The sequence below is a fragment of the Tiliqua scincoides genome, chromosome 1 (genome assembly GCF_035046505.1).
Source record: "Tiliqua scincoides isolate rTilSci1 chromosome 1, rTilSci1.hap2, whole genome shotgun sequence".
NCBI lineage: Eukaryota > Metazoa > Chordata > Lepidosauria > Squamata > Scincidae > Tiliqua > Tiliqua scincoides.
The window spans coordinates 209773786-209799764 of NC_089821.1; the positions used below are offsets into that span (position 1 = coordinate 209773786).

General features: G+C 46.1%; 1 protein-coding gene across 2 annotated transcripts; it reads left to right on the top strand.

Moving 5' to 3' along the window:
• The first annotated feature begins 11510 nt into the window (after positions 1 to 11510).
• ABRACL (ABRA C-terminal like) lies at positions 11511 to 25910 on the top strand. 2 transcript variants are annotated; one of them, XM_066611243.1, is made up of 3 exons: positions 11511 to 11606; positions 21963 to 22029; positions 25405 to 25910. In XM_066611243.1, exons 2-3 carry the CDS (start codon positions 21969 to 21971, stop codon positions 25587 to 25589), a joined length of 246 nt encoding a protein of 81 aa, XP_066467340.1. In that variant the 5' UTR covers positions 11511 to 11606; positions 21963 to 21968; the 3' UTR covers positions 25590 to 25910. The 2 variants fall into 2 exon arrangements, with proteins under 2 accessions (XP_066467340.1, XP_066467341.1); XM_066611244.1 differs by lacking the exon at positions 11511 to 11606 and adding an exon at positions 11950 to 12001.
• Positions 25911 to 25979: the final 69 nt, after the last annotated feature.

Below are 25979 nucleotides of genomic sequence, written 5' to 3' on the forward strand. Positions count from 1 at the left end.
GTAGTCAGTGGGGCTTCCTCCCAGGAAGGTGTGGAGGGTTGTAGCCTGAGCCTCCTCCTGTGCAGGTCTACTCACAAGTAAGCCCCGCTGTAGTCAGTGGGGCTTCCTCCCAGGAAGGTGTGGAGGGCTGCACCCTCAGCCCCCTCCTATGCAGGTCTACTCACAAGTAGTCAGTGAGGCTTCCTCCCAGGAAAGTGTGGAGAGGACTGCAACCTGAGAGCTCCAACCAACTTGTCTGCTCAGAAGTCCCATTGTAGTCAATGGGGCTTACTCCCAGGATAGTGTGAAGAGGGTTGCAGCCTGAGTGAGGGAGGACAGGCAGGGAGGCAGGGCAGAAGCTGGCCTGTGGCTGACCCCCCCCCCTGCTTCTTCTCTTCCCCACCTCCGGAGTCTGTCCTTTTTTCCTTCCAGCAGGGTGCCTCTGGAAGGTGGGGGGAGTTCTTTAGTATCCATGTAAGATAAGCAGATGTCATAACCACCATAAGTATTGGAATCCTGGAAGATCTGGTGAGGAGGTCAGCAGTGGCCCCTTTAAGGGTAAGGCCTGGGCATCCAGCAGAGTGTGCTGCACAGCTGCAGCCACTTGAAGGCAATAGGGCCCTCAGGGATATATCCTTATATATATATCCACCTGAGGCAGGAAGAGGGGTGTGGGTTGGAGAAGGAGTGTAGGTAGGAGAGGAGATTTGACTGGGCTTATTGACTTTGACTTGGATACTCTGACTGATTTACTTTGGCATCTGACCTTGGACTGTGACTTGGCTTATTGACTTTGGACTCTGCCCTGGATACTCTGACTGACTTTGTGACTACATGGACTACTGGAGACACTGTGGAGTTTGAAGTGTGGCTGCTGTGCCCAAGACCTGCTGACGACCCAGGGTCTGCTGTAGTGGCAGGAGGCTGCTGGCAGGAGAGAGGACCTCTGCAGGTTGAACAGGCGAGCTACCCTAGAGATGGGGTCCAGCAGGAGTGCAGGGCAGAACCAGGGTCATTTGTTGGGGGAAAGAAGGGGAGCTAATTTGCTTAAAGTGGACATAATTCTCCAGGCAGAGAATGGCCTTGGAATCAGGCAAAACACCATAGAGGATCAGGTGTCTGAAAGCACAGGACAAGAATGTATGACAAAACTAACTAAAAGCTACAAGAAGGGGCTACATTATAAAAACGGGACCTATAAGAGTATAAAGGTAAAAAAAAACACTATATAGGCAGTGTTATCTTCATTTTAGATGTCAAAAGGGTTTTGTGGCTCCTGAGGTTTTTTTTCCTCTGGAAAATGGGTCTAAATGGCTCTTTGAGTGTTTAAGGTTGCCGACCCCTGATTTAGCAGGAAGGGGTGTCAATAAGCGAACTCATTCACTGCAAATGGTAGAAGAGAGAATATGCAAATCTTGAGCATATTTTCAAGATATGGGTCAGTCCAATTATCATGCAGGATGCCCTTGAGCAGTGATGCTTCAGCCCAGCTCAGCAGCTGAGAGCACCTGATGGTGGTGCTGGGAGAGCCCAAGGGCCAGATGAAGAGCTTCCATGGGCTGCATCCAGCCCCTGGGCCTTATGTTTGCACCCCTTTCCTATAGGGCTTCATGTTCTTTCTGCCCGGTTCCAAAACAGAACTGTGAGCATTTTTGTCGGTGTTATTGATAACCCTCATAATGGTTAGTCCTTGAATTTCATGCCACCTGTCATCAAATCCTAGTCTGTATTATGTCCAAACAGAAAAAAAATCCACACTTACATACATGAAGCTAGTGCAAGTATTTATCAAAGCTGGACTAATTTCATTCTCCGTAACTCTTCCATAGGACTGGACTGGAAAAAAAACTGTACAATTAATTGCTGTCTGAGCTTTTAATTAATTGCTGTAATAGCTTCAACAGAGATGAAATAATGATGAGAGGGTGAATTTTAATGTCCGCCTACTGACTTCTGTTTTGGGTCTTGGTGATTTGTCCTGCGCTCAAGGTTTTGAAATTTTATGCCTTCATGGATCTATTTTCACATCATCTGGTCTGCCACCCAGGAACCACCACATCTGTCTTAAGTCTAGCCCAGTCCTATCCTTGAGATACACCAGTGCATCTCCATCTACTAGGATGTCATGGCAGTGGTGCACTGATGTCATGCTGATAATGTGCTGCTGTCAGGACAGGTTCTGTTGGTGTTTGGATGCTGGGGATGCTGGAAAGGAGTGTGCCAGCAGTAGTTTGTTGGGACACACTTGGCATTTGGCTCTTGTTTGCCAGTGTTGGTGCACTGTAGCAGCAGCATTGCTGAGACTGGCTTAGGATATGATGACTGTTGTGCTGGCACATGAACAGGATTTGGTTTTTAGAAGTTCAGTGTAGAGGGGCGTGTATTAGGGCACACTGCCTTTCCAGTGGAAGACTGGCAGTAAATGCACTTGTAGATCCACTTCTTTTTTCCCTTATTATTGGTATTTATAACCTACCTTTCCAATTCACATAAAAGTGCTCAAGAAGACCAACAAGAAATAAAGGGTATGATTCCTTTTTGAACAGTGCAATCACAGTACAATAAAATTAATCTAATGACCAAAACACATAAGAGCCAATTGAATAAAAGCAGCGGATAAAACACCATTTTAGCAATATAAAACATTAACAGTTGGAGACAAAACAACATCATTACCAAGGTACAGACAGAGAGCAGGGATATTTCTAGTTAAGAAAGGAGGGTTTTGACCTGGCGAGGACACTTTGCCAGAGGGGACACAAGGCATGCATTCCACCTGAGAAATTCTGTAATGCAGCTGCTGAAGAGAAGGCTCTCTTCTGTGTCCCAACTGAATGCACATCAGATGCTGATGGGACACAGAGGACATCTTTACATTTTTACAGGTTCATAATGGTCCTTCAGATATGTGGGTCCTAAACTATTTGAACTTTAAAGATTAAGACCAGCACTTTGAATTTTGCCTAGAAATGGACTAGGAGCCCATGCAGTTTTTACAGCACAGGAGTCATGTAGTCCTTATATCCCACTGTCATCAACACTTTGGCCACAGCATTCTGGACTAGTTGCAGTTCCTGAATGCTTTTTAAAGGCAACCCCATATACTCCTGCACATTCCAATAAGGATTCAGACAGGATGTGACTAAGACGTGTCACCACACCACGGACAGATCTGGTTTCCCTAGGAACAGATGCAGCTGGCACACCAATTAGCGGGACAAAAATATTCCTGACCACAGCTGTCCTATGGATATCTAGGCTCAAGGTCAAGTTCAGGAGTACCCACAACTGTGAACATGTGTTTTCAAGGGGAGTACTATCCTGTCCATGAGGGGCTGTACTCCAGGTCTCAGAGCAGGAGCTGCACTACCCAAGAGCACCTCTGTCTTGTTTAGGCTACACAAGAGCACCTCTTTAACTTCTGTTTGTTCACTTTCTCCCCTCCAGTCATTACTAACCTCAGGCACAAGTTTAGCAGTCAACAGCCTCACTAGAATCTTACAGAAAGGAAAAATAGATAAATAGAAAAATAACTGGGTCTCTTATATTGGTAACATCACATTCTAAATCTGTGGATGACCATCCCCAGTGGTTTCATGTAGATGTTGAAGATGGTACTTCCACCAGTTTCATCTTCTCAGACTGCATTTCCTTATGGTCCAGCAGGGCATGATAGCTGATGGTACAGAATCCTGCTGAAAAGTTCAGTAGAATCAATAGAAATATACCCCCTTGTCCAGTTTCTGATGTAGATTGTCCACCTGGGGAAACTTCCTCTGTCCCAAAACCAATTTAAGCATTAATTGAAATTGATCTAGATAACCTACATTCTCTAGAAACAAGTGGGATCAGCAAAAAAAATTGCCACACCTAGGTTCTAACCTAGGAAAAGGTGCTTTGGGGACCATATTTAGTTCCTTGGCTACCATCCTTGTCATAGGTTTCAGAAGCTATTCCTCACTTCCACTACCAAATTCTATTCAAACAGAAAGTATGAAACATTGGTAGAAGCTTTGGGCAACTATTCTGCTTTACAAGGTGCCGAATCCTTTAAAGTAAATTTCTTACTGTTATACATTTTGCCTCACATTTTGTCTATCTAGCAGATGGGTACTCCTTAACATTATGAATGTGAAAGGTTATTCTTTGCATCCATGTGGACTATATCAGCTTGTATCTTAATCTTAAACTTAGCTGTATCACTGCACAGATTCATGCATCTAGACCTCCTAGAATGAACTTTTGGTACTGTGTATGGGTAGGAGGTCTAGGGTAGAGCCTCCATTAGCCTGAAGATAACATCCAAAGATCGCCAGTTCGAGGACAGCAGCAGCTCTGTGAAAGGCGAGACCTTGAAGCAGCTGACAAGCCAAGCCAAGTTAAGTTATTCCATCTGCTCTTTGGTGTGAGCGAAGAAGCGTCTTGGCTGCCCTTCAAGTGAGAGATGAAGGAGCTGCTTGTCAGCCAGCATGGGAGGCAACTGGGGGCCAGAAGTGATACCAGACTGTGAAAGATCCATCTGAAATGTTGTGCAGTTCTTGAAAGATAGAAACTTTCTGTTATTGTAAAAATCCCCACGGGAACAGTCTGCCCATGTAAACTGCCTTGAGTTAAAGTCCGAGGAGAAAGAAAGGAGGTACATAAATACTTGTATTATTATTAGTATTATTATTAGTATTATATAAACCAGCAAGAGAAGACTTGCCTCTAATGTGGGCTTCCATGCTGCCTAGTTGTGCAGTGGTGTTTGTAGTCTGGATTTTGGGCTCAGCAGGGAGTTGGACTTCTCAGTGGATTGGGATAGCTGCAGAAGGAGGAGGGCAGACCTGGAATTATTCTATGAATGACTGAATTACCTATTTTATACATTGTTTTCTGTCTATTGTGAGCCATCCTAGTGGCCCCTGTGTGGGCAAAAGGGCAGGATATAAATGTCTTAAATAAATAGCTATAAAGAGCAAGCATTTCATATTCTAAGTGAGATACGCTGAAGAGCAAAAAGGAAGTCTTACAACTAATATAGCTATGCCTATCTCCCGCTTAGCTGTCTGCAGATGTTTTAAAAGGAAATGCAGAGTCTGCTTCCTCACTTTTGACCTCAGTTAGTGCTGCCCAGAACTTCATTGTTATGTTTCAAAACTACATGAATTAAAATTATCCCTAAAACCATAATGACATGTAATGTCCTTTACAACAAATTAATAAAGTAGAATCTGAGCTTCCCTGTGTTACTGAGCTAGCTATGTGTTGGTTTTCACACACTGTAGTTGGATTACAGCAGTTCTTGGAACCTCATTATTTTTATTTTTCAGTCGCAGTCAAAAGAGGTGGCCAGGCTACTACGGTTTGACATTAAAAAAACAGAGCCCTGATGTTTGGAATCTGTGTCAAGATCTTGTTTAAACAAAGTTGCACCATGACCTTACTGAAGAAATGAGACTCCTGGCAGCAATCCTGAGCACATTTGTTAAGAAAAACTTATTTCTAAGTAAACGTATTTAATGTGGCCCCAGAAATTAAATATTTTGTACATCTGGGTAGTTGAATGTTAGATTTTTTTAGAAAGAGCAGTTTTGTAGGGACCAGTGATGGAGCTTAATCCTTTCTTGAGCATCTTCTCCACTCCAAAACCCACCCCTCAGTTTTCCCATTTATGGAATAAAAATGCCCTTTGAATCTGGAAAACAGAAAAGATGTGTATGCAGTCTGGTGCATAGTGATCCTGACCTGGGCAATGTTCTGGATAGGGCTACCCGTTTTGGACCCCCACACCCGCTAGCTTATTAGTGAATGGTGGCAGGAGCAACTCCTGCCCTCTCACCAGGTAAAAGAAGCAATGATTAGATTGTTTCTAGATTAGATTACTGTAATGCACTAATAATAATAATAATAATAATTAATAACTTTATTTCTACCCCGCCTTTCTCCCTGAAGGGACTCAAGGCGGCTTACAACATATTAAAAACAATTTAAAAAACAAATAAAAACATATTAACACATACTAAAAACAGCAGTCAGAGTAAAAAAAATAGGTAAAAAGAGCATAGAGCAGCAGCAAGTCATAAAAGAATCAGGCCTGTAAAAAAAATATTAAAAGATGTTAAAAAGATGTTAAAAGGCCAAGAACTCAGAAGGCCTGTTTAAACAGAAGGGTCTTCAGGCCTTGCCGAAAGGTCTCAAGAGAGGGAGCCATTCTTAAGTCAAGGGGAAGGGAGTTCCATAGCGTTGGTGCCACTACTGAGAAGGCCCTATTTCTTGCAGCCGCCCCACGTACCTCCCTAGGCGGCGGCACTTGTAAAAAGGCCTTCTCTGATGACCTGAGAGGGCGAGCCGGATTGTACGGGAGCAGGCGATCTCTAAGATACCCTGGTCCAGAGCAGTATAGGGCTTTAAAGGTCAATACCAGCACCTTGAATTGGGCCCGGAAACGAATGGGCAGCCAGTGCAGCCGCTGGAGAAGCGGACTGACAGGGTCGAACCGCCTACCTCCAGTAACCACACGGGCCGCCGCATTCTGCACTAGTTGCAGTTTCCGAACCGTCTTCGGGGCAGCCCCACATAGAGTGCGTTACAGTAATCTAATCTTGATGTCACCGAGGCATGGATCACCGTGGCCAGGTCTGCACGATCCAAGTACGGCCGCAGCTGGCGCACCAGCCGAAGCTGAAGCACCAGCCGAAGCACTCGGAACCAGCCGAAGCACTCTGTGTGGGGCTGCCCCTGAAGATGGTCCAGAAACTACAGCTAGTGCAGAATGTAGTGGCTCGTGTAGTTGCTGGAGGTCAGTGGTTTGACTCTGTCACGCCACTGCTCCGGAGGCTGCATTGGCTGCCCATTTGTTTCCGGGCTGAATTCAAGGTGCTGATTTTGACCATTAAAGCCTTAAATGGCTTGGGACCAGTGTATTTGAGAGACCGCCTTCTTTTGCATAGTCCAGTCCGTTCTCTGAGGTCATCAGAAGGGGCCCTGTTGATTGTACCGTCATTGAGAGTGGTGAAGGGGATGGCAGCCAGAAACAGGGCCTTTCTGGTGGTGGCGCCTGCACTGTGGAATTCTCTCCCCTTTGAGTTGATAACAGCTTCCTTGTTAGTGACGTTCCGGCAGGGCCTGAAGACTTTTTTATTTAGGAAAGCCTTCGAGGCCCAATAAGGGCTGCTTTTTAAAATATGTCTTTTACTATGTGTTTTTAGCTGCTGACTGCATTTTATTTTGTTTTAATTGTTTTTAATTGTTTCTTAATGTTTATTTGCATTTTATTATGCTTTGTATTTTAATTGTGATTGTTAGCCGCCTTCGGTGCCTTCAGGGAGAAAGGCGGAATACAAATCCAATAAATAAATAAATGATGATGCAGGGGTCTCTGGGAAATGCTCTCATTTGCCAATGGAGATTCCAGATACAGCGGTGGCACAAGTCTCCCAGCCATTTTCATCACCAAGGGACAGCCAAGCCCATTGGTACCTCTGATGGTCATGGGTCCTCAGCCAGTGCCTGATCTGAGCAATGGTGCCTGGTGCCACCCCGGTGCCACGCCTGTGTTCAGCTGATTTGGAGTGCAGAAACAGTGGATAGGAAAAGGTTAGAGAATAGCTTTGTAGAATGGCTGGTATGGGTTCCAGACCTGCCGCCTCCTCTTCTTTTGCCCCTTCATGCATATTTCTGGTCAATCATAAAAAGGTGAATGCCTTGCTGGTTAGGGAAAGCCCCTTGACTGGGCTTGAAGGCATCTTGTCAAGCTCTCAGCCTCTGTCTTACTGCAGTGAGTGACCAGCATCTTGCTTTGCCTTAGTGGGGTTAGGGAGCTGCTGTAGCTCACTGCTAAACCTACTTCACGTGTAGAAGGTTCCACAATCAATCCCCAACACCCCTAGACAGGGCAAAGCCACTATCAGTCAACCAATATCCTCAACAGTGTGCTAAATGGATCAAGGGGCTGATGCATGATCAGGAAGTTTCCTATATTCTTCCACCACTTCTTTGTTCAAAATATGCCCTTCTCTGAAGCAGTTTGACCTTACAAGCAACCCAGTGAAATGCATTTGAGCGCATCATGTAGCTAGCCCCCAACTGCAACAAGAAGTTTGTAGTTGCTACTCTGTGCCACCAGCAGACACACACACACAAGAGTAGACATAGCTGTTCTTCTGAGGGGGGTCATTTCAGGCAACACTTCAGTCTCCAAACTAGCCAGAAAAAGACCCCTTGTATAGAAGCTGAAGGTGAGTCTGGACCATTCTATAGCACCCAAACTAGCTACACATGATTAGTAACTTGCATGCTGAGGCTGTGTCCTGGCCCCTCCTCTCCCCAGCTAGTTTTTATATGTAGAGAAGAGTTTGAACTGTCCATCAAAATGTGTTGCTAAGCCTTGAACAATCGGCCACACACACACCCCTACCCACGTTAGAAAAACTAATAGAAATGAGAAAAGAGGCCAGGACATGAGCGCCCATGTTGCTAATTGCATGGGTCTGGTTTGGGTACTAAAGTATTGTCCAAACTGGCGAGTTTCTATTGCAATTTACATGAGGGGTCTTTTTCTGGTGTCTCACAGTAATGGCACATAAAGGAGAGGGCTCTGCCAAAGTACCTGTTCTTAAGGTGGTCAGAAGGACAGAAGAACAGAACAGAATCTCTTACATCTATTATCATTATGCAGAATAGAAAGGTTTGGCAGGACATCCCTTGGGAGCTAGAAAAGTAGCACATGCTGAAATTCCATCTCCATAGTCATTGTAGGTTTATGGGAGTCCTGTGGTAGTTAGGAAGTAGTTAAAGAATGAATTCCTTGTTTGACTCAAGCAGCAAAAAGGAGCTTTGTTATACATTGTGGGGAGTATTTTGAGGGATTAGGGGTTAGGCTAAAGGTTAGAAAGGAGTCCCTATGGCCTAGGGTTAAGTACCTGGGCATTCAGTTCTCAATCTAACAGTTCAATCCCAATGCATGTTTACTTGGAAGAAAGCCTCACAAAGGATAATAGGGCTCACTCCCATTAAGAGTGCATAGAATTGTAGCTTCATAACACAATGCTGCACATGTCTACTAAGGAGAACTCCATTGCATTCAGTAGGACTTAGTCCCAGGGATTGTGTGCATAGGAGAGCAGCCTTAGGCATGTCAACCTTTAGAATCGTTCCTTATAAATGAGGCTAGTAATATAATACACAGCCTAATGGTGGTAAAACAGCTTTTAGCAGGAGACCCAATTAACTGCTGGGCCCTCAGCAGCCTGGCACCAAGTTGGCCCTTAAGGAATAGTTTCACTCCAGTCTTTAAATGCTGTTTTCTGTTTTCTCTCTTACCATGCAGAGCTCCAGTGCAAGCTCCTTGTTCTGTGCTCCTTGAAAAGACTGATGGTTTGATGTCAGAGTACAGTAGCCCACAACTGTATCAAAGTTGTAGTCCCAAACAGCCCTGTTCTCCTTCCTCTTCAGGTTGACAGTACAAGACTACTTAAAAGTAAGCCCCATTGTGTTCACTGAGACTTACTCCCAAGTAAGTATGTATAGAATTGCAGCCTGAGTGTCATTGTTTCATTTTGTTCTCTGTGGATGTTATAGGTGACTTGAAAATCACCACAATAACTGCCCATTTATCCTGAATTACATCAGTATGGCTCCACTTGGTTCATCTTACCTTTGCTCACAAGCAAAACTTCTCCAATTTCTCCTTATACAACTCATTGGTAATATTGATGTTTGAAAGACCAATAATGCACTTCATGAAAAGCACATCTGTTCATGGATGAAGAAAATGTATGCACAGAGGCTGAAATGGGAATGTACATCCACTTTACCTGCAAGCCCTCAGCTAGTTTTATACAAAGGTTTTTGTATATTCCAAATGACATCAAAGACATGTACACATGTGCACAAAAAAAGCTTTACTGTGTTACTTATTCAGAAATAAGTCCATTGAGTTTAGTGAGGGTGTCTCCCAGGTAAGAATGTATATAATGCAGACATAGATGCAAACTATATGTTCATGTTAAGCATATGGTAGAGTTATTTGAGCCTGTACCACTCAGGGCTGCTGGTGGAGAATTATTTAAATGCTCCCCCCAACCTGCTTCCCTGCATATAGGGAGCCAGGGAGTATTTAAATAAAATGCTTTCCCCCCCAAAAACCTGGCTCCCTGCATATAGAAAGAGAACATTGCAAGGAAATGTTGGACTAAACCCTGTGTCCCCTCGGTTAGCTTTCTGTATGCAGGGAGTTTGTGATGAGGAGAAAGCTTTCTAATCTGCAGCATCTCTCTGTAGATCAGTGATTTTCAGCCTTTTTCATCTCAGGGCATACTGACAAGGCACTAAAATTGTCAAGGCACACCATCGGTTTTTTGACAGTTGATAAGGCACACTGCACTGACAGCAGGGGCTATCATCCCCTAGTGGTCTTACTAACAAATGATCCTCCCCCAAACTCCCATGGCACACCTGCCGACCATCTGCAGCACACCAGTGTGCCATGGCACTGTGGTTGAAAATGGTCGCTGTAGATGGAACTGGTACAATCCTGATGTGCCTGCATATCATGATATGGGTTCTGTTCTTTGTGGCACCACTTGGAAAGAAGTGTCCTAAGCTGCTTTTCCTCTTGTACTTTTGTTGAAACCCTGCACCCAGAAAGAGGTAGCTGGAGGTGAAGAAGGGAGGAGTGATTAACATTCTTTTTCCAAGGTATACAGCAGTGATTTTCAACCTTTTTCATCTCACAGCACACTCTGACAAGGCACTAAAACTGTCAAGGCACACCATCAGGTTTTTGACAATTGACAAGGCTCACCATGCTGCTCACATTGGCCCTACTAATAAATGACCTTCTCCCAAATTCCTGTGGCACACCTGTGGAGCACTCGCGGCACACCAATGTGCCATGGCTAGTACAAGTGGTTGACAATGGCTGGTATACAGAGACAACACCCTAGGTGTTGGAGGGAAAAATGGTCCTCTGCTGGTTCACACATTCCTGTGTATCAGCTGACCCACAGTGGAATGTGTGAACTGTCTCTTGAACAGCCTTGTATCTGAGGGGATACAAGTCCTGTGTCTGAAGGTTTCTTCACACATCTTCATGTGTGGGCTTATCCCCACCCACCCACCACACACACACAATCAAACCCCCCTGCTGGAGGCTGCAGTTGTCACGCAATGAGCACACAGGTGTGAGGAGGAGGAGCAGCCCTCCCCCATTGCACTTCTCTTGTGAACACGACGCCCCGCTCTTTCTCACAAGCGCTCACAAGGGGTGAATCCCAGCCCGATTCCCTTCTCCAAGCAACCAAGAAGACCACCAAGAGCCCAGTCCTATGCATGTCTACTCAGAAGTAAGTCCCATTAGAGTCAATGGGGCTTACCCCCAGGAAAGTGTGGCTAGGGTTGGGCTGCAAGGCACCTTTCCAGGCCCCTTTGCAGCCCTCCCCGCTTCCCTTCCTTGATGTGGGCGGCACTTCCACTTCTCCTCGCTCACTTTCAGCCCACTTTTTTTAAAGCAGCCGCTTCCCCCCCCCCATCTCGCTGACACTCCCTCCCTGCCATACTTCCTCCTGCACGGGGCTGCTGAGAGCGGCTCCTTTCCAAGCATCCAGCCGGCCAAAGCAAAGACCCTGCACCGGGGGATCCCATAGGTGAGTGGAAGGCGCATCGAGGCTGCACCACGAGGAGCCTGGGGAGAAGAGACTGGGAGCCCAATGCTATGCACGCCTACTCAGAAGTAAGACCCATTATAGTCAATGGGGCTTACTCCCGGGTAAGTGTGGATAGGATTGCAGCCTGGATTTCCGCTCGACTAGCTGGTTACAAACTGGCTACAATTGCAGCCGGCTAAGTGCTCGCTGTTGGTGTAGATCGGTGTGGCTGCCCTCGGGAGGGAGACGGAGGGTCTGCCGGCGGCCCTGCAACAGAAGGAGGTGGCCACCATCCAGCACTTCCGCACCGGGCTCCATGTGACACCCCACGCGGCTTCGGGGATCGGGAAAAGCCGCTCGGCTCGCGTGCTTCCAAGGGATGCGTGCCGGGCGAGGTAGGAGCGGGCAGCGTTTTGCAGCTCGACCGAGCAGTGCTCTGCTGTTGCTGGGGGCAGCCTGAGATGGACCTGCTGTTAGACCCGTTCCTGCCCAGCCCACAGGTGTACGCGCTGGATCCCTGTTGCGTTGGGCGGAAATGGCTCAGAGCCCCATCCTAGGCATGTCTACTCAGGAGTAAGTCCCATTCTAGTCAATGGTTCTTACTCCCAGGTAAGTGTGGATAGGACTGCAGCCTGAGAGCCTGATCCTGTGCATGTCTACTCAGAAGTAAGGCCCATTATAGTCAATGGGGCTTACTCCTACGAAAGTGTGATTGGCAGGCACTCTTTTTTTAATGGCTCCACGTGGTCAGGCAGGCTCTGGGTGCACACATTGCTGAGGACTGCAATCGTGAGCATGCCTGCTTGGCTGCAGATCCCCCCCCCCCGCGACGACCCCCACAGCGTGCCCGGGGCGGGCTGTGATGCGATTGTCTGCAAGCCAACAGTTCTCCCATGCCCGAACTGACACAGGCTCCCGTATTGTGTTTGTGACACATGCGGCTTGTTCCTGGCCTCTCTTTCTCGTGTGCTGTGCTGCGGAGCTGTCATGAATATGTACATGTTAAGCCTTGGTTAGCTTGTAGAGCCTGAACCAAACTAAGTCAGTAAAGGAGAAGTTGCTAGCAGTTCCTAGCTGCAAGAATGAGTAAACAAACACAAAGATTGTTGTCTTTCCTCTGCTGGCCAGAAAGGACAGACAACAAGAATTACAACCCATTGGAATGTAGCGCCTTTGCAGACAGAGTCTCCTTATCAAGCTGATGAAATACAGCTTGATTAGCTGTGAATCTCCAGTTGGGAGGAGTAAGAACTAAGTAAGTGAGCTAGCAACCAGGCCCACTTCAAGAAGGTTCTGTCCTCAAAAGTTCTGATTGGAAAGTCTAAATAAATATGAAGTCACCTCAGTACTATTAGCTTAAGAAGTATAATAATGAGGCCCAAGGGTCTGACTTTCTTGGACAGAGGTTTTGGGTGCAACATCCTGCACCTGGTGAGTTCCATTGTCCACCATGGGCATCTGGCCTGGAGCTAAAAGATCTACAAGAGAAGCTGACCCAGGTGAGAGATAGGGATTAATAGAGATAGCCAGCTAGCTTTATTATTTTATTGCTGATATGTTTCCTATATGTTTATGCCTCTAGCATTTGCTGCCTTATGTAACCTTATGTATTTAATAAACTAGAATCCCTTTTACTAAGTTGTTTCATTGTCTGTTGGGGACAAAGATTCAGAATCCTGCCTAGCTGTTCAGAAAGCTACCAAGTGCTCATTGAGGCCTAGTAACTTGAGGACTGAAGCTTTAATTGGAGAAAGCACTCAGTGCCTGCAAGGGATAGAATTAAGCCTAGAGGGTCTCAGTGTCCCTGGACTGAGACATTGCCATGTACAAGGTGGTGGCAGTACTATTGGACAGGGGGCCTTGAGGGCTTTAGGGTTTGAAAACCAAGAACTCTTAACCCCCATAAGAACATAAGAACATAAGAACAGCCCCACTGGATCAGGCCATAGGCCCATCTAGTCCAGCTTCCTGTATCTCACAGCGGCCCACCAAATGCCCCAGGGAGCACACCAGATAACAAGAGACCTCATCCTGGTGCTCTCCCCTACATCTGGCATTCTGACTTAACCCATTCCTAAAATTCCTAAAACTTAACCCCCCTTAAGTTTGCGACAGGGGCATGTGGACGCTTCAGCAGGAGACAAAGGTGATCTATGCGTCCCGTGGAGGGGAATGTCAAGGGACAACTGGAGCACTGGGGCAGAAGGGAACAGAACACCCGCCAGTTGATGTGTGGCTGGCTGGCTGGCTGGCTGGCTGCAGCCTCTCCAAGTCTTTGCACTACTAGTTGAGGCACCATGACCAAACTTGGCTGTGTGCAGCGCCAGGAAGGAAGTTACTCATTGCACCAGCAGGCTTACTCATTTACAGAGCACACGATCAAACCACTTGCAAGGGGAGTGTGCTGCTTACCTTCATGCAGACACCAGCACAATACAGGATTTCCATCCCACAAGGCCCAGTTCTGCCCCTGAGATACGCATGCTGGTGCAACAGTAACCCAGCCCAATGTTATGCATGTCTATTCGGAAGTCAGTCGAATTGCGTTCAACAGCGCTTACTCTCAGGAAAGAGTGTATAGCAGTGGTTCTCACACATTTAGCATCAGGACTCACTTTTTTGAATGAGAATCTGTCAGGACCCACCAGAAGTGATGATGTGACCAGAAGTGACATCATCAAGCAGGAATGTTTTTAATAATCCTCAGCTGCAATCCTATCCACATTTACGCAGGAGTAAGTCCTGTTTACTATCACTGTTAAAAGGACATACATAGTAGTCTGTTCAGAGTACAGGTCTGTAACATTTTCCCAAATGCAGTCACATCCCATGGTAGCATCAAGTCTAATAGATTAAAAATAAAATATTGAAATGTATGAGGACCCACCTGAAATTGGCTTGTATTGTATTGGCAACCTTCAGTCTCAAAAGACTGTGGTATTGCGCTCTGAAAGGTGGTTCTGGCACAGCGTCTAGTGTGGCTGAAAAGGCCAATCCGGGAGTGACAATCCCTTCCACACTGGGAGCAAGTGCAGTCTGTCCCTGGTCTGTCTCCCTGGCTATGGGCCTTCCTTCTTTGCCTCTTTGCCTCAGATTGTTGGCCAAGTGTCTCTTCAAACTGGGAAAGTCCATGCTGCACAGCCTGCCTCCAAGCGGGCCGCTCAGAGGCCAGGGTTTCCCACTTGTTGAGGTCCATCCCTAAGGCCTTCAGATCCCTCTTGCAGATGTCCTTGTATCGCAGCTGTGGTCTACCTGTAGGGCGCTTTCCTTGCACGAGTTCTCCATAGAGGAGATCCTTTGAGATCCGGCCATCATCCATTCTCACGACATGACCGAGCCAACACAGGCGTCTCTGTTTCAGAAGTGCATACATGCTAGGGATTCCAGCACGTTCCAGGACTGTGTTGTTAGGAATTTTGTCCTGCCAGGTGATGCCGAGAATGCGCCAGAGGCAGCGCATGTGGAAAGCGTTCAGTTTCCTCTCCTGTTGTGAGCGGAGAGTCCACGACTCGCTGCAGTACAGAAGTGTACTCCCCTTCTGATTATCTCCCCTTCTGGTCCTTCCCTCAATTCTCGGGTACTTGGTGGTCCTGGAGGTGAGTCCCTGGATCTGAAGCTGCTGCTTTTGAATGCCAGGTCGGTGAATAACAAGACCTGTATCATCCGGGATGTGATCCTGGATGAGAAAGCCGACCTGGTATGCATTACAGAGACCTGGTTGGACGGGGAGGGAGGCGTTAGTCTCTCTGAACTGTGTCCGCCAGGTTTCCAGGTGTTGCAGCAGCCAAGATTGCAGGGATGGGGAGGGGGAGTTGCAATGGTCTATCGTGAGTCCATCTCCCTTACCAGGTGCCCTGTCCAGCAGTTTGCCGGGTTCGAGTGCCTGCATGTTGTGTTGAGAGGACCGGACAGGATTGGGATTCTGTTGGTGTACCGCCCGCCCTGCTGCCCAACAGTCTCCCTGCCTGAGCTGACTGGAGTGATCTCGGGGGTGGCATTGAAGGCCCCCCGCCTGTTAGTGCTGGGGGACTTCAATGTTCATGCCGAGGCCCCTGTGGCAGGTGCAGCTCAGGATTTCATGGCTGCCATGACAACCATGGGCCTGTCCCAGAAGATCTGGGCCCCGACACATACAGCAGGACACGTGTTGGACCTGGTGTTTACAGCTGGGCATGGGGGCAATGATCTGGAGGTAGAGGAGATCAACATCACTCCGTTGTCATGGACAGATCATTTCCTGGTAGGGTTTAGGCTTGTTGCGACTTCCTACCTCCGCAGAGGCGGGGGACCGTTTTCTATGGTCCGCCCCCGGAGGCTAATGGATCCTGAAGGCTTCCTGAGGGCCCTGGGGGATTTTCCCACTGCCAAGACTGGCGCCTCATCTGTGTCCCTGGTCGACCTCTGGAATGGGGAAATGTCCAGGGCTGTGGATGAGATTGCTCCGGAGCGACCTCTGCCACGCCGCAGACTCGGAGCGGCTCCTTGGTTTACTGAGGAGCTGCGAACGATGAAGCGGCAGGGCAGGCGTCTAGAGCGACGGTGGCAGAAAACTCATGATGAATCCGATCGGACATGGAGTAGAGCTCATTATAGAGCCTACTCCGTGGCGGTGGTAGCAGTGAAGAGATCGTTCTTCTCTGCTACCATTGCGTCTGCTGATAGCCGTCCGGCAGAGCTGTTCCGTGTGGTGCGGGGCCTCCTCCATCAGGCCCCGCCAGTGGACCAGGAGGAATACACGGTCAGCCGCTGTGATGTGCTTGCCCAACACTTTGCAGATAAAATCGATCGTATTCGTCGCGACTTGGATGCCACATTGACAATGTCTGTTGATGTCCCCTTGGCAACTGCTTGTCCAGTATTGTGGGATTCTTTTCAGCTTGTGCAGCCTGAGGATGTGGACAGACTCCTTTGGAGTGTGAGGCCGTCTGCCTGCCTGCTTGACCCTTGCCCAGCTTGGCTGATTAGAGCGGCCCGGGTGGGACTGGCTGAGTGGACGGGGAGGGTGGTCTACTCTTCTTTGATGGAGGGGACATTGCCGCTTGCCTTGAAGCAGGCAGTGGTTCGCCCCCTCCTGAAGAAGCCCTCCCTGGATTCCACTGTGTTGAATAACTATCGGCCAGTCTCCAACATCCCGTTTCTGGGCAAGGTAATTGAGCGGGTAGTGGCGGCCCAACTCCAGAGGGTCTTGGATGAAGCGGATTATCTGGATCCTTTTCAATCTGGTTTCAGACCGGGCTTTGGGACGGAAACTGCCTTGGTCGCCTTGGTGGATGACCTACGCCGGGGACTGGACAGGGGGAGTGCGTCCCTGTTGGTCCTGCTGGACCTCTCGGCGGCTTTCGATACCATCGACCATGGTATCCTTCTGGGCCGATTGGCCGAGTTGGGAGTTGGAGGCACTGTTTTGCGGTGGTTCCGCTCCTACTTGGAGGGTCGGTCCCAGATGGTGGTGCTGGGGGATGCCTGTTCGACACCCTGGCCCTTGAGGTGCGGGGTGCCGCAGGGTTCAATTCTGTCCCCCATGCTATTTAATATCTACATGAAACCGCTGGGAGAGGTCATCCGGGGGTTTGGAGTGAAGTGTCATCAATATGCTGATGACACCCAGCTCTATCTCTCCTTTCCTCCAGACTCCAAGGTGGCGGTTGAGGGCCTGGAGCGCTGTCTGGAAGCAGTGAGGATCTGGATGGGGGCTAACAAGCTGAAATTTTACACAGAGGCTCTCCTGGTTCGGAAATCTTCGATGCAGGTGCTGGATTATCGACTTGCTCTGAATGGGGTTGCACTCCCTCTGAAGGAGCAGGTTCGCAGCTTGGGGGTCCTCCTGGATTCGCAGCTGCTCCTGGATTCCCAGGTGGCGGCTGTGGCTAGGGGGGCCTTTGCTCAGCTTCGGCTGGTGCGCCAGCTGCGACCGTACTTGGATCGTGCAGACCTGGCCACGGTGATCCATGCCACGGTGACATCGAGGTTAGATTACTGTAACGCGCTCTATGTGGGGCTGCCCCTGAAGACGGTTCGGAAACTACAATTAGTACAGAATGCGGCGGCCCGTGTGGTCACCGGAGCCAGGCGGTTTGACTCTGTCAGCCCGCTTCTCCGGGGGCTGCATTGGCTGCCCATTCGTTTCCGGGCCCAATTCAAGGTGCTGGTTTTGACCTTTAAAGCCCTATACTGCTCTGGGCCAGGATATCTTAGAGACCACCTACTCCCGTACAATCCGGCTCGCCATCTCAGGTCATCAGAGAAGGCCTTTTTGCAAGTGCCGCCACCCAAGGAGGTCCGGGAGGTGGCTGCAAGAAATAGGGCCTTCTCGGTAGTGGCACCAACATTATGGAACTCCCTTCCCCTTGACTTGAAAATGGCTCCCTCTCTTGAGAGCTTTCGGCGAGGCCTGAAAACACTGTTGTTTAAACAAGCCTTCTGATTTCTGGCCTTCTTAACTTTTTATACATCCTTTAGTTTTACAGGCTTGATTCCTCGGTGATCTGCTCTTTTACTCTTTTAATCTGACTACTGTTTTTATGGCCCTGTAGTGTGTTTTTAAATGTTTTTATCTGTTTGTATTAATGTTTTTTAAATTCTATTGTTTTTTAATATGTTGTTAGCCGCCCTGGGTCCCGTTAGGGAGAAGGGCGGGATAAAAATAAAGTTTTATTATTATTATTATTATTATTATTATTATTATTATTATTATTATTATTATTACTCAGGCTTGTATACGATTTCAGAAACACTGGTGTATAGGATTGTGGCCTGTGGACTTAACCCTATCCAACTTTCCAGCACCAGTGCAACCACAGTGCAGCCCCAAGGTAAGGGAACAAATGTTCCCATATCTTGAGGAGGCCTCTGTGACTGCCTCTCCATCACAAGATGCAGTGCATGCCCCACTGGCACAGCTGCACTTGCACTGGAAAATTGAATAGGATTTGGCCCTAAGTCTGCCCACCAATAGATGCATAACAGACCCTGGTGCAGTGCTGTAAAAACAAGGTGTGGACACAGCTCAGACATCACTCAGACACCAGGGTACCTGTCGGCAGAGAGGCCAAATGAGGGAGGAGATGCTGGCAGGCAGGCAGTCGGAGCAGTGCCCACACCTGCCACTGCCCACTAAGCACCAGTGTACCCACACAGCCTCACTCACAAGGCAACCTGTGCATCAGCCACAGCCTGCAGGTCAACCTGCCATTGATCCAAGGGCAACTTGGCAAAAGTCATGCCTGGGCACATGCTAGCTTCCTATATACACCATTCTGAGCTCCTTGGAGGGAGGAAAAAAGGTGAAAAATAAACAGGCCACCTGCAGGAAGTGTAGCCAGCTCCAGGCTGCATGTGGGATTCATGCAGAGGGGGAAGGGGAGGGGCAGGGTGAATGGGAGAGAGGCAGGGAAAGAGATGGGGACCCTAGCGACTGGCCCCTTGGCCACATGCCCTGCCTTTAGGGCGCTCATGTGGTCCTCACCCTGCAGCCAGTTCCCCTCTCAAATTCTCAGCTAGCACTCCAGCCAGGATCCCCAAGAGATAGTTCTGTTTTTTCAGCAGGGCAGCCACATCCACCAGTGCAAGCTCGTGCTGCTGGTGCTAGTCCATGACACTGACAGTCTGCATGACCCTGCCAAGAGTCTCCACAAGATGGACCTGGTTGTCATGGGCCGTATCAGCCTCCTGCAGCCACAGCTGGCCACCTTCTACGTGTGCCTGTTCAATGTGGCCCCACAGGGCAGTCACATCCCCAGGCAGCAGCTGAGCAGGCAGAGGCCTATGGGCACATAGCGGCAGAGGGGGGTTCTACTCTGGTGGGGTTGTCATTACACCTGCATACACTGGTGTATCTCATGGACAGAATTGAACCTTTAGGCTGCAATCCTATACAATACACACTTACCTGGGAGTAAGCCCAACTGAACCCAGTGGGGCTTCTGAGTAGACATGGATAGAATTACACTGTCAGTTATTTGGGGGGGGGGAAGTGGTTTTGTAGTCCACATGGTCGTAGTGAAAAGATTGAAAATGAAGAGTGATTTGAAGTTTATAGGCCGCTTCTGCTGTGATGTTGTGTGCTCACAGGTAGAATTTTAAAGGGATCATATGGGCGTTTCTTTGGAAACACAATAATGTGCTGTTTTGTGGACTGAACCTTGAAGAGGATTATGTCCTTGTCAGGCTCTTCTTATGGGTTTAGTCCTAGGCAGGTTACTTGATTCTTGTGCAGAAATCACTTATCAGCATTCTAATTTTTAAAGGGGACTGGTTCTTCGTACTGTATTCGTGTAGCACTTTTCAAGTAATCAAAGCACTTAATATGTATTACCGTCTAATCTTTACAAGTTGTAAGTAAGTAAGGTTTATTCTCCCCATACTGCTGATGGGAAACTGAAGCTGAGAGGAAGTGGCTTACCTCCGTTCATGGCAAAATTGAGATTGAATCAGGGAAGTCCTGATTTTTAGGATCCACTATGCTAAACCTGCTCTCAAAAGTAATTTGCTTCAGCAAATAATAATTAATTTGGTTTAAATAAAAAGTAATTTGCTTCAATAATTTGCTTCAGCAAATATGATAGGACATTGCATGATAGGACTTTGGCTGAGCATGTTTTGAAGAGGTGGTAGTACTGTGAGAGCATATGCTGTTGGAATGCTGTGCTACCACTCTATGAGCATTTGCCTATGTATGGTAAAACATTTTCCAGACTTTTCACTGTAGTGAAAAACCCCTTCTTTTGAAAGGAAACGTGGTTAATCGAAAACTGTTCCACACAACTTTTTAAAGTATATGTGTAACAATTAACAAATGAATTAGATCAGTGGTTGCCAAACTTTTTAGCACTAGAACCAGTTTTTAAAACGACGCTCTAACAACCTAGGTTTACCAGGCTTTTAAAAAATGAGATCTAGAAAGATATATTATATTGCATTATATTAAAATAATAATAACCAGAGAAAGACGCCCAAACATTTATCTCCTTATATTTACACATGCTTACAAACTGCAGGAGCTGAGCTCTTTGCAGGGTAATTAGCAGCTACAGTATCTGATCTTTGAATAGCTTCAGGGGAGGCAATTAATTACCTGATCTTTCCATCATCCTTTGACGATCCACCAAAAATCAGGTCCTGACCTGCAGTTTGGGAGCCACTGAATTAGATAAACATGTTTGGAATGTGTGTTGTACAGGTACAGTCATTAGACAGCCAGGAATAGCTGCTGTTCCTTCTTGAGTATATGCTTGGTAGCAAATCCAGAGTTACCATCATGTCCTACCTGCGCTAATGGTAGGACACCATTGGCCAGCACTCATTGAAGACTTGTATGATTTGCTCATCATCTGGAATTTCACTGTATTTGGGGGTAAAAAAATCTGTTCTTTCCCTTTTCTTTTAAAAGGGCTGGTTTACATGTTGTCAGTACCTCATTATGGTAATTTTGCATTGCTTCATATGGCTGCTGTTACCACTTTATGAACCATTTGGGTGCACTGCTTTCTTTGCAGATTGGACAATTTCCCCAACCCAGAACAAATTATCATAAGTTTGTTGTGGTAGCACAGTGAAAAGGACATGGTCTGCATGATGAACCACTGCACAGTATTGCCATATAGTAACAAGCTCCTGGTGGAATTTAGATTGGCTGTAACGTGACGGTTGTAATTTTTAAATGGTCTCAGCCTTGGGGCATCTATTTTTGTTGTACAAAAATAGAAATAATACAAATAATACTGATATGGATGATGCTTTGCCTGTATCAGTGCTAAACAATGTTTCCTGCAGTCATATGGATGATATGAGCATACCTGTATACATCTGTGAGCCTGCATAACAACTATTTTAAAGAGAGATGTTGCAACTGTTATTAGTTGTATTTACTGCATAGATGATAGTGACAAATATTTTACATTATGTTCTCATATGAAACCAGTTCTTCTATCAAGCTTCATGCTTTCAACAGATATTTCTGAATGGCCATTGTCATGTAATACATGAAAAGTAAGCTTATTTTAGCAAACTATCTTCCTAATTACACATGCAAGAGCTTCTCTTGGTATATTTGCTAGTATGAAGAAATTTTAAAAACTAGGAGTCACAATACAAAGAAGTTATTTATATGAGAGTAAGGGAACCATGTGCACAATCAAAGCTTCCTTTGAAGTTTTCTAGGCAAATAGGCTACTTTGTAAACTAAACAGCAGCTTGTCTCTCTGAGAGTGGGAGCTGCTGCAGAAAAAATTCCAAAGAAAGCTTTAATTGCATTAACTTTTTTCTTATGTGCAAATGACTCTTTTGGGGATCATGAATCCTATTTTAAAATCTCAACTGGGATGGAGTAAAGCTAATTAAATAATAATTCACTTGTAGGCAACAATGAATGTTGAACATGAAATCAGCCTTCTAGTTGAAGAGATTCAACGACTGGGGACCAAAAGTAAGTACACAGACTTCAGTGGTTAATTTTTTTTAAGGTAAAAGTGTATAACTCTGTTTTACACTCGAATCACATGAAATTGAACCTATGTCAATAAAGATTCCTGAAAACACTTTCTGACAACAACTCCGACATTAGAAGGTGTAGTTTTTGGCAATTTCAACAGAGCTGAAGTTTTCACACTGACATGTACCTCTCAGATGACATGGGACTTAACTGGTACACCTGAAAGTCATGCTGTCTCAACAGCAACCTATATTCTGATGCAGCTGAATTCCAAAGATTCTGCTCTTCACTTGGCTAAATGCTGACAGAAGCACCCATCACTGTTATACAGTACATGCAATGAAGGGCCCAACCCTATCCAACTTTTCAGCACTGATGTAGCTATGCCACTGGAGTGTGCACTGCATCCTGTGGTTTGGGGGTTAGTCACTACCTGACTACCCCCTGCGGGTTGGGGGTAGTCACCCTGAGAACATAAGAGCAGCCCCACTGGATCAGGCCATAGGCCCATCTAGTCCAGCTTCCTATATCTCACAGAGGCCCCACCAAATGCCCCAGGAAGCACACCTGATAACAAGAGACCTGCATCCTGGTGCCCTCCCTTGCATCTGACATAGCCCATTTCTAAAATCAGGAGGTTGCACATACCTCAGGTTACATCATGGCTTGTAACCCGTAATGGATTTTTCTTCCAGAAACTTGTCCAACCCCCTTTTAAAGGCATCCAGACCAGATGCCATTACCACATCCTGTGGCAAGGAGTTCCACCAACCACACACTGAGTAAAGAAATATTTTCTTTTGTCTGTCCTAACTCTCCCAACACTCAATTTTAGTGTATGTCCCCTGGTTCTGGTGTTATGTGAGAGTGTAAAGAGCATCTCTCTATCCACTTTATCCTTTCCATGCATAATTTTGTATGTCTCAATCATGTCCCCCCTCAGGCATGATTTTCTGAAGAGGCCCAAACACCGTGGTCATGAGGTAGTCCTCAGGGGTGAGGGAACCTTTATTCCCTTATCTCTGTCCGCAATGCAGCTGTATTAGCGCTGGAATGTTGGATAGGATTGGACCCTAAAAGTTATTTAGAGCCCAAACAGATGTGACATGGGAGACTTGTGATCAGATTTTCTTTTAAACTTAAAAATAGAGGGACAGTCCCCAAATTAGATTGGTGTAGTGGCTCTTGGTGCAAGGGAGGGGGTGGGGAGGCCACATGACCAGAGAACAACAAACACTACAACAGCAACAAGCAAGCAGTAATATGCCATGGCTGGTATTTCAGTGAGAAAGATGCATTAGGAAACAAGAGGTGTGGGTTCAAGCTTGGTCCTCGATGATGTAAATATGGCCACTACAAGGGAATGTCTATCTTCTGGGAACATCTCCAGCAAAAATAAATGTGGATGCTAATAAAGAATGGTAGCAGAACTGGAATCCAAGCCTCTCCCCCCCCCACCAGAAAGCAATACTCTCTACAGCTACAGAGGAATATGAAGGGATCTTTGTAGTCTCTAAAGGCATGTTTACCATCCTTTTCTCCAGGAATATTAATATTTTTATTATTATTTATTATTTTTGACTCTAGCCTTGCTCTTTCAGTGGTGAATAAGAGTCTGAGCCAAATCCAAAGCTCCCTCACTTCCAACACTCATTTGTGATAGGGATCAAGGACTACACTTATTCCCAATTTTTTCAGCTCCATAGCCTACCTCAGTCTACATTATTATGTGGAGCTGTAGTTCGGTCAGACAGCACAGGTGTGGCACAGGTCCATGGTTTGATCACTGGCCATAGATTCACAGGGGAAATGGCTGGGACATGCTGCAGACCCCTAAGATGATAAAGTATGATATCCAAGATGGCAAAGTTGAAGTAATGCTGTCCAATGAACTTGCTTGATCTGCCTTGAACAAGTGTCTGCCTTGTTCATGCCTCTTTCATGCAGCTAATCTTTGAATTCTAGAATTTTGGGCAGTCTATAACACCCAACATCTTTGGTTGCTTGCCAGTAATCACTGATAATGTACCCTTCTACCCCATGGCAGCACTACTTGATTGGTTTGTTATCATACCCACAGTAACCATAAGAGTGGGGAAGTCAGATGGACTTTGAGTTGTTAGTGCTCTGGTACCAAGGAAAGAGAGCCAGATGAAATGTTGCAGTGGAAAAATAAACTATCTTGCTTCCATTGTGTGTCTCTTCTGAGTCATCTAAAACGCAAACAAGCAGTGGTGGGGATTTACTCAGTTTTCATAAGATGCAGATTATTTAATTTAAAAATATACTGCCTTTCCTATGCTCAGGGCATATAAGAAGTACAACATCAGAATAAAATAATACAAGCATACCTCACTTTCCAACATTCTGCTTTGTGGTGCGTTCCAATTATGTTAATATATTATATTAATATTTTTATTACTTTATTTTTGGCTCTTCCCTTGCTGTTATGGTGGTAAGAGTCGTAGCCAAATCTGAAGCTCCTTCACTTCCAAATGGGTATCGGGGATTACAATTAGTTCCAATGACAGTATTGTGTAGATTAGTCAATCTCTTTATAATGTCCAGTTCCTTTGAAAGCTGCATGACAGAGGGTGACAAGTGCACTTTCCTATCATGGTGCCTTCATGCTGTGTGCAGCATGGCTCACTCACTGGCTCGCTCTCTATTTTTTTTCATGCATTTCAGAAGGAGCCTATTGAAAAAGAAAAACAGCAGTTTCCTGTTTGTCTCTGCTGTAAGCATTGTGGTCTGTGTAGCACTAGATGGAGAACATCCTTGCCTGTGATTGGTGGTGGGGGACTGCCAAAGTGACATTGTGATAGTGAGACTTGCAGCCCAATCTACCCAGGATTGGGCTGTATTGTAGTGTGTGTGGCCACTGTTCCTGTCTCTGTTTTTTTCTACTGGTAGTGTCCTGTTGGCATAAGGGCTTTGTTGGAGTGGCTAATAGTGGCAGAGGGATGGTATAAATTTACTGCACTGGCATACATTTGAGTGTTACTAGCACAAGGGACTTTAGCAGCAATGTTATTCCCCACAGTGGGACAAAATCCCATCCATGACCCCAGGTTAAGATCATGCTGGATTAGGACCTTTAAGAGTCCATGTCTTGATAGCATCCACTTTCTTGAAAATGAAGAAATATTTATTTATTACAATATTTATAGCTTGTCTTTCAAACAAAGCACTGTTCATGAAGTGGTTTGTGACAGTTTAAAAATCCATGCAAAATAGGAAAATACGCCCAATCTAATGAAAATGGAAAAGTCAGTGAGAATCTCCACCCATTCCTGTATTGCCAGCAGAACCAATACAATGTTATGGATCACTGTACAAGTCATGTCATACTTCTTTTCTTTTGCCCAGATGCCGATGGGACATTGAGTGTGAAGTTTGGAGTACTCTTTGCTGATGAAAAATGTGCCAACCTTTTTGAAGCCTTAGTGGGGACTCTTAAAGCTGCAAAACGAAGGAAAATAATCAGTTATCCTGGCGAGCTACTTCTGCAAGGGGTTCATGACAATGTAGAGATTTTGTTACTGCAGGGTTAACTCAGCTTTCTTATCTACGTGGCATTATTTTTTTCAGATAAATGAATATATACAGAATTCTTAGACCAAATCAAATTTGCATGAAGGTGTATTTTCCTATGTTTCTAGCCAAAATGAGATTTTCTTTTTTGGGAATTTAACCCTTTTTTAAATTCCATGGTGAGTGCATTTTTGCAAATTATTGAGGAGTAAAAAGTTAACAAAATATATGACACACACACCTTTATTTGTCTCAGGTGATGCATTTTAAATTGTCTGAATGGTTGTCAGTTTGAAAATGAGATTTTCCTGATAATGTACGTTTGCAAACTAAACTCTATTACAAAGGTATAAAACCCAGATAGTAGTATTGATGTTTGTCTTTTGCTTGCTTCCTTTATTTCTCAGTGG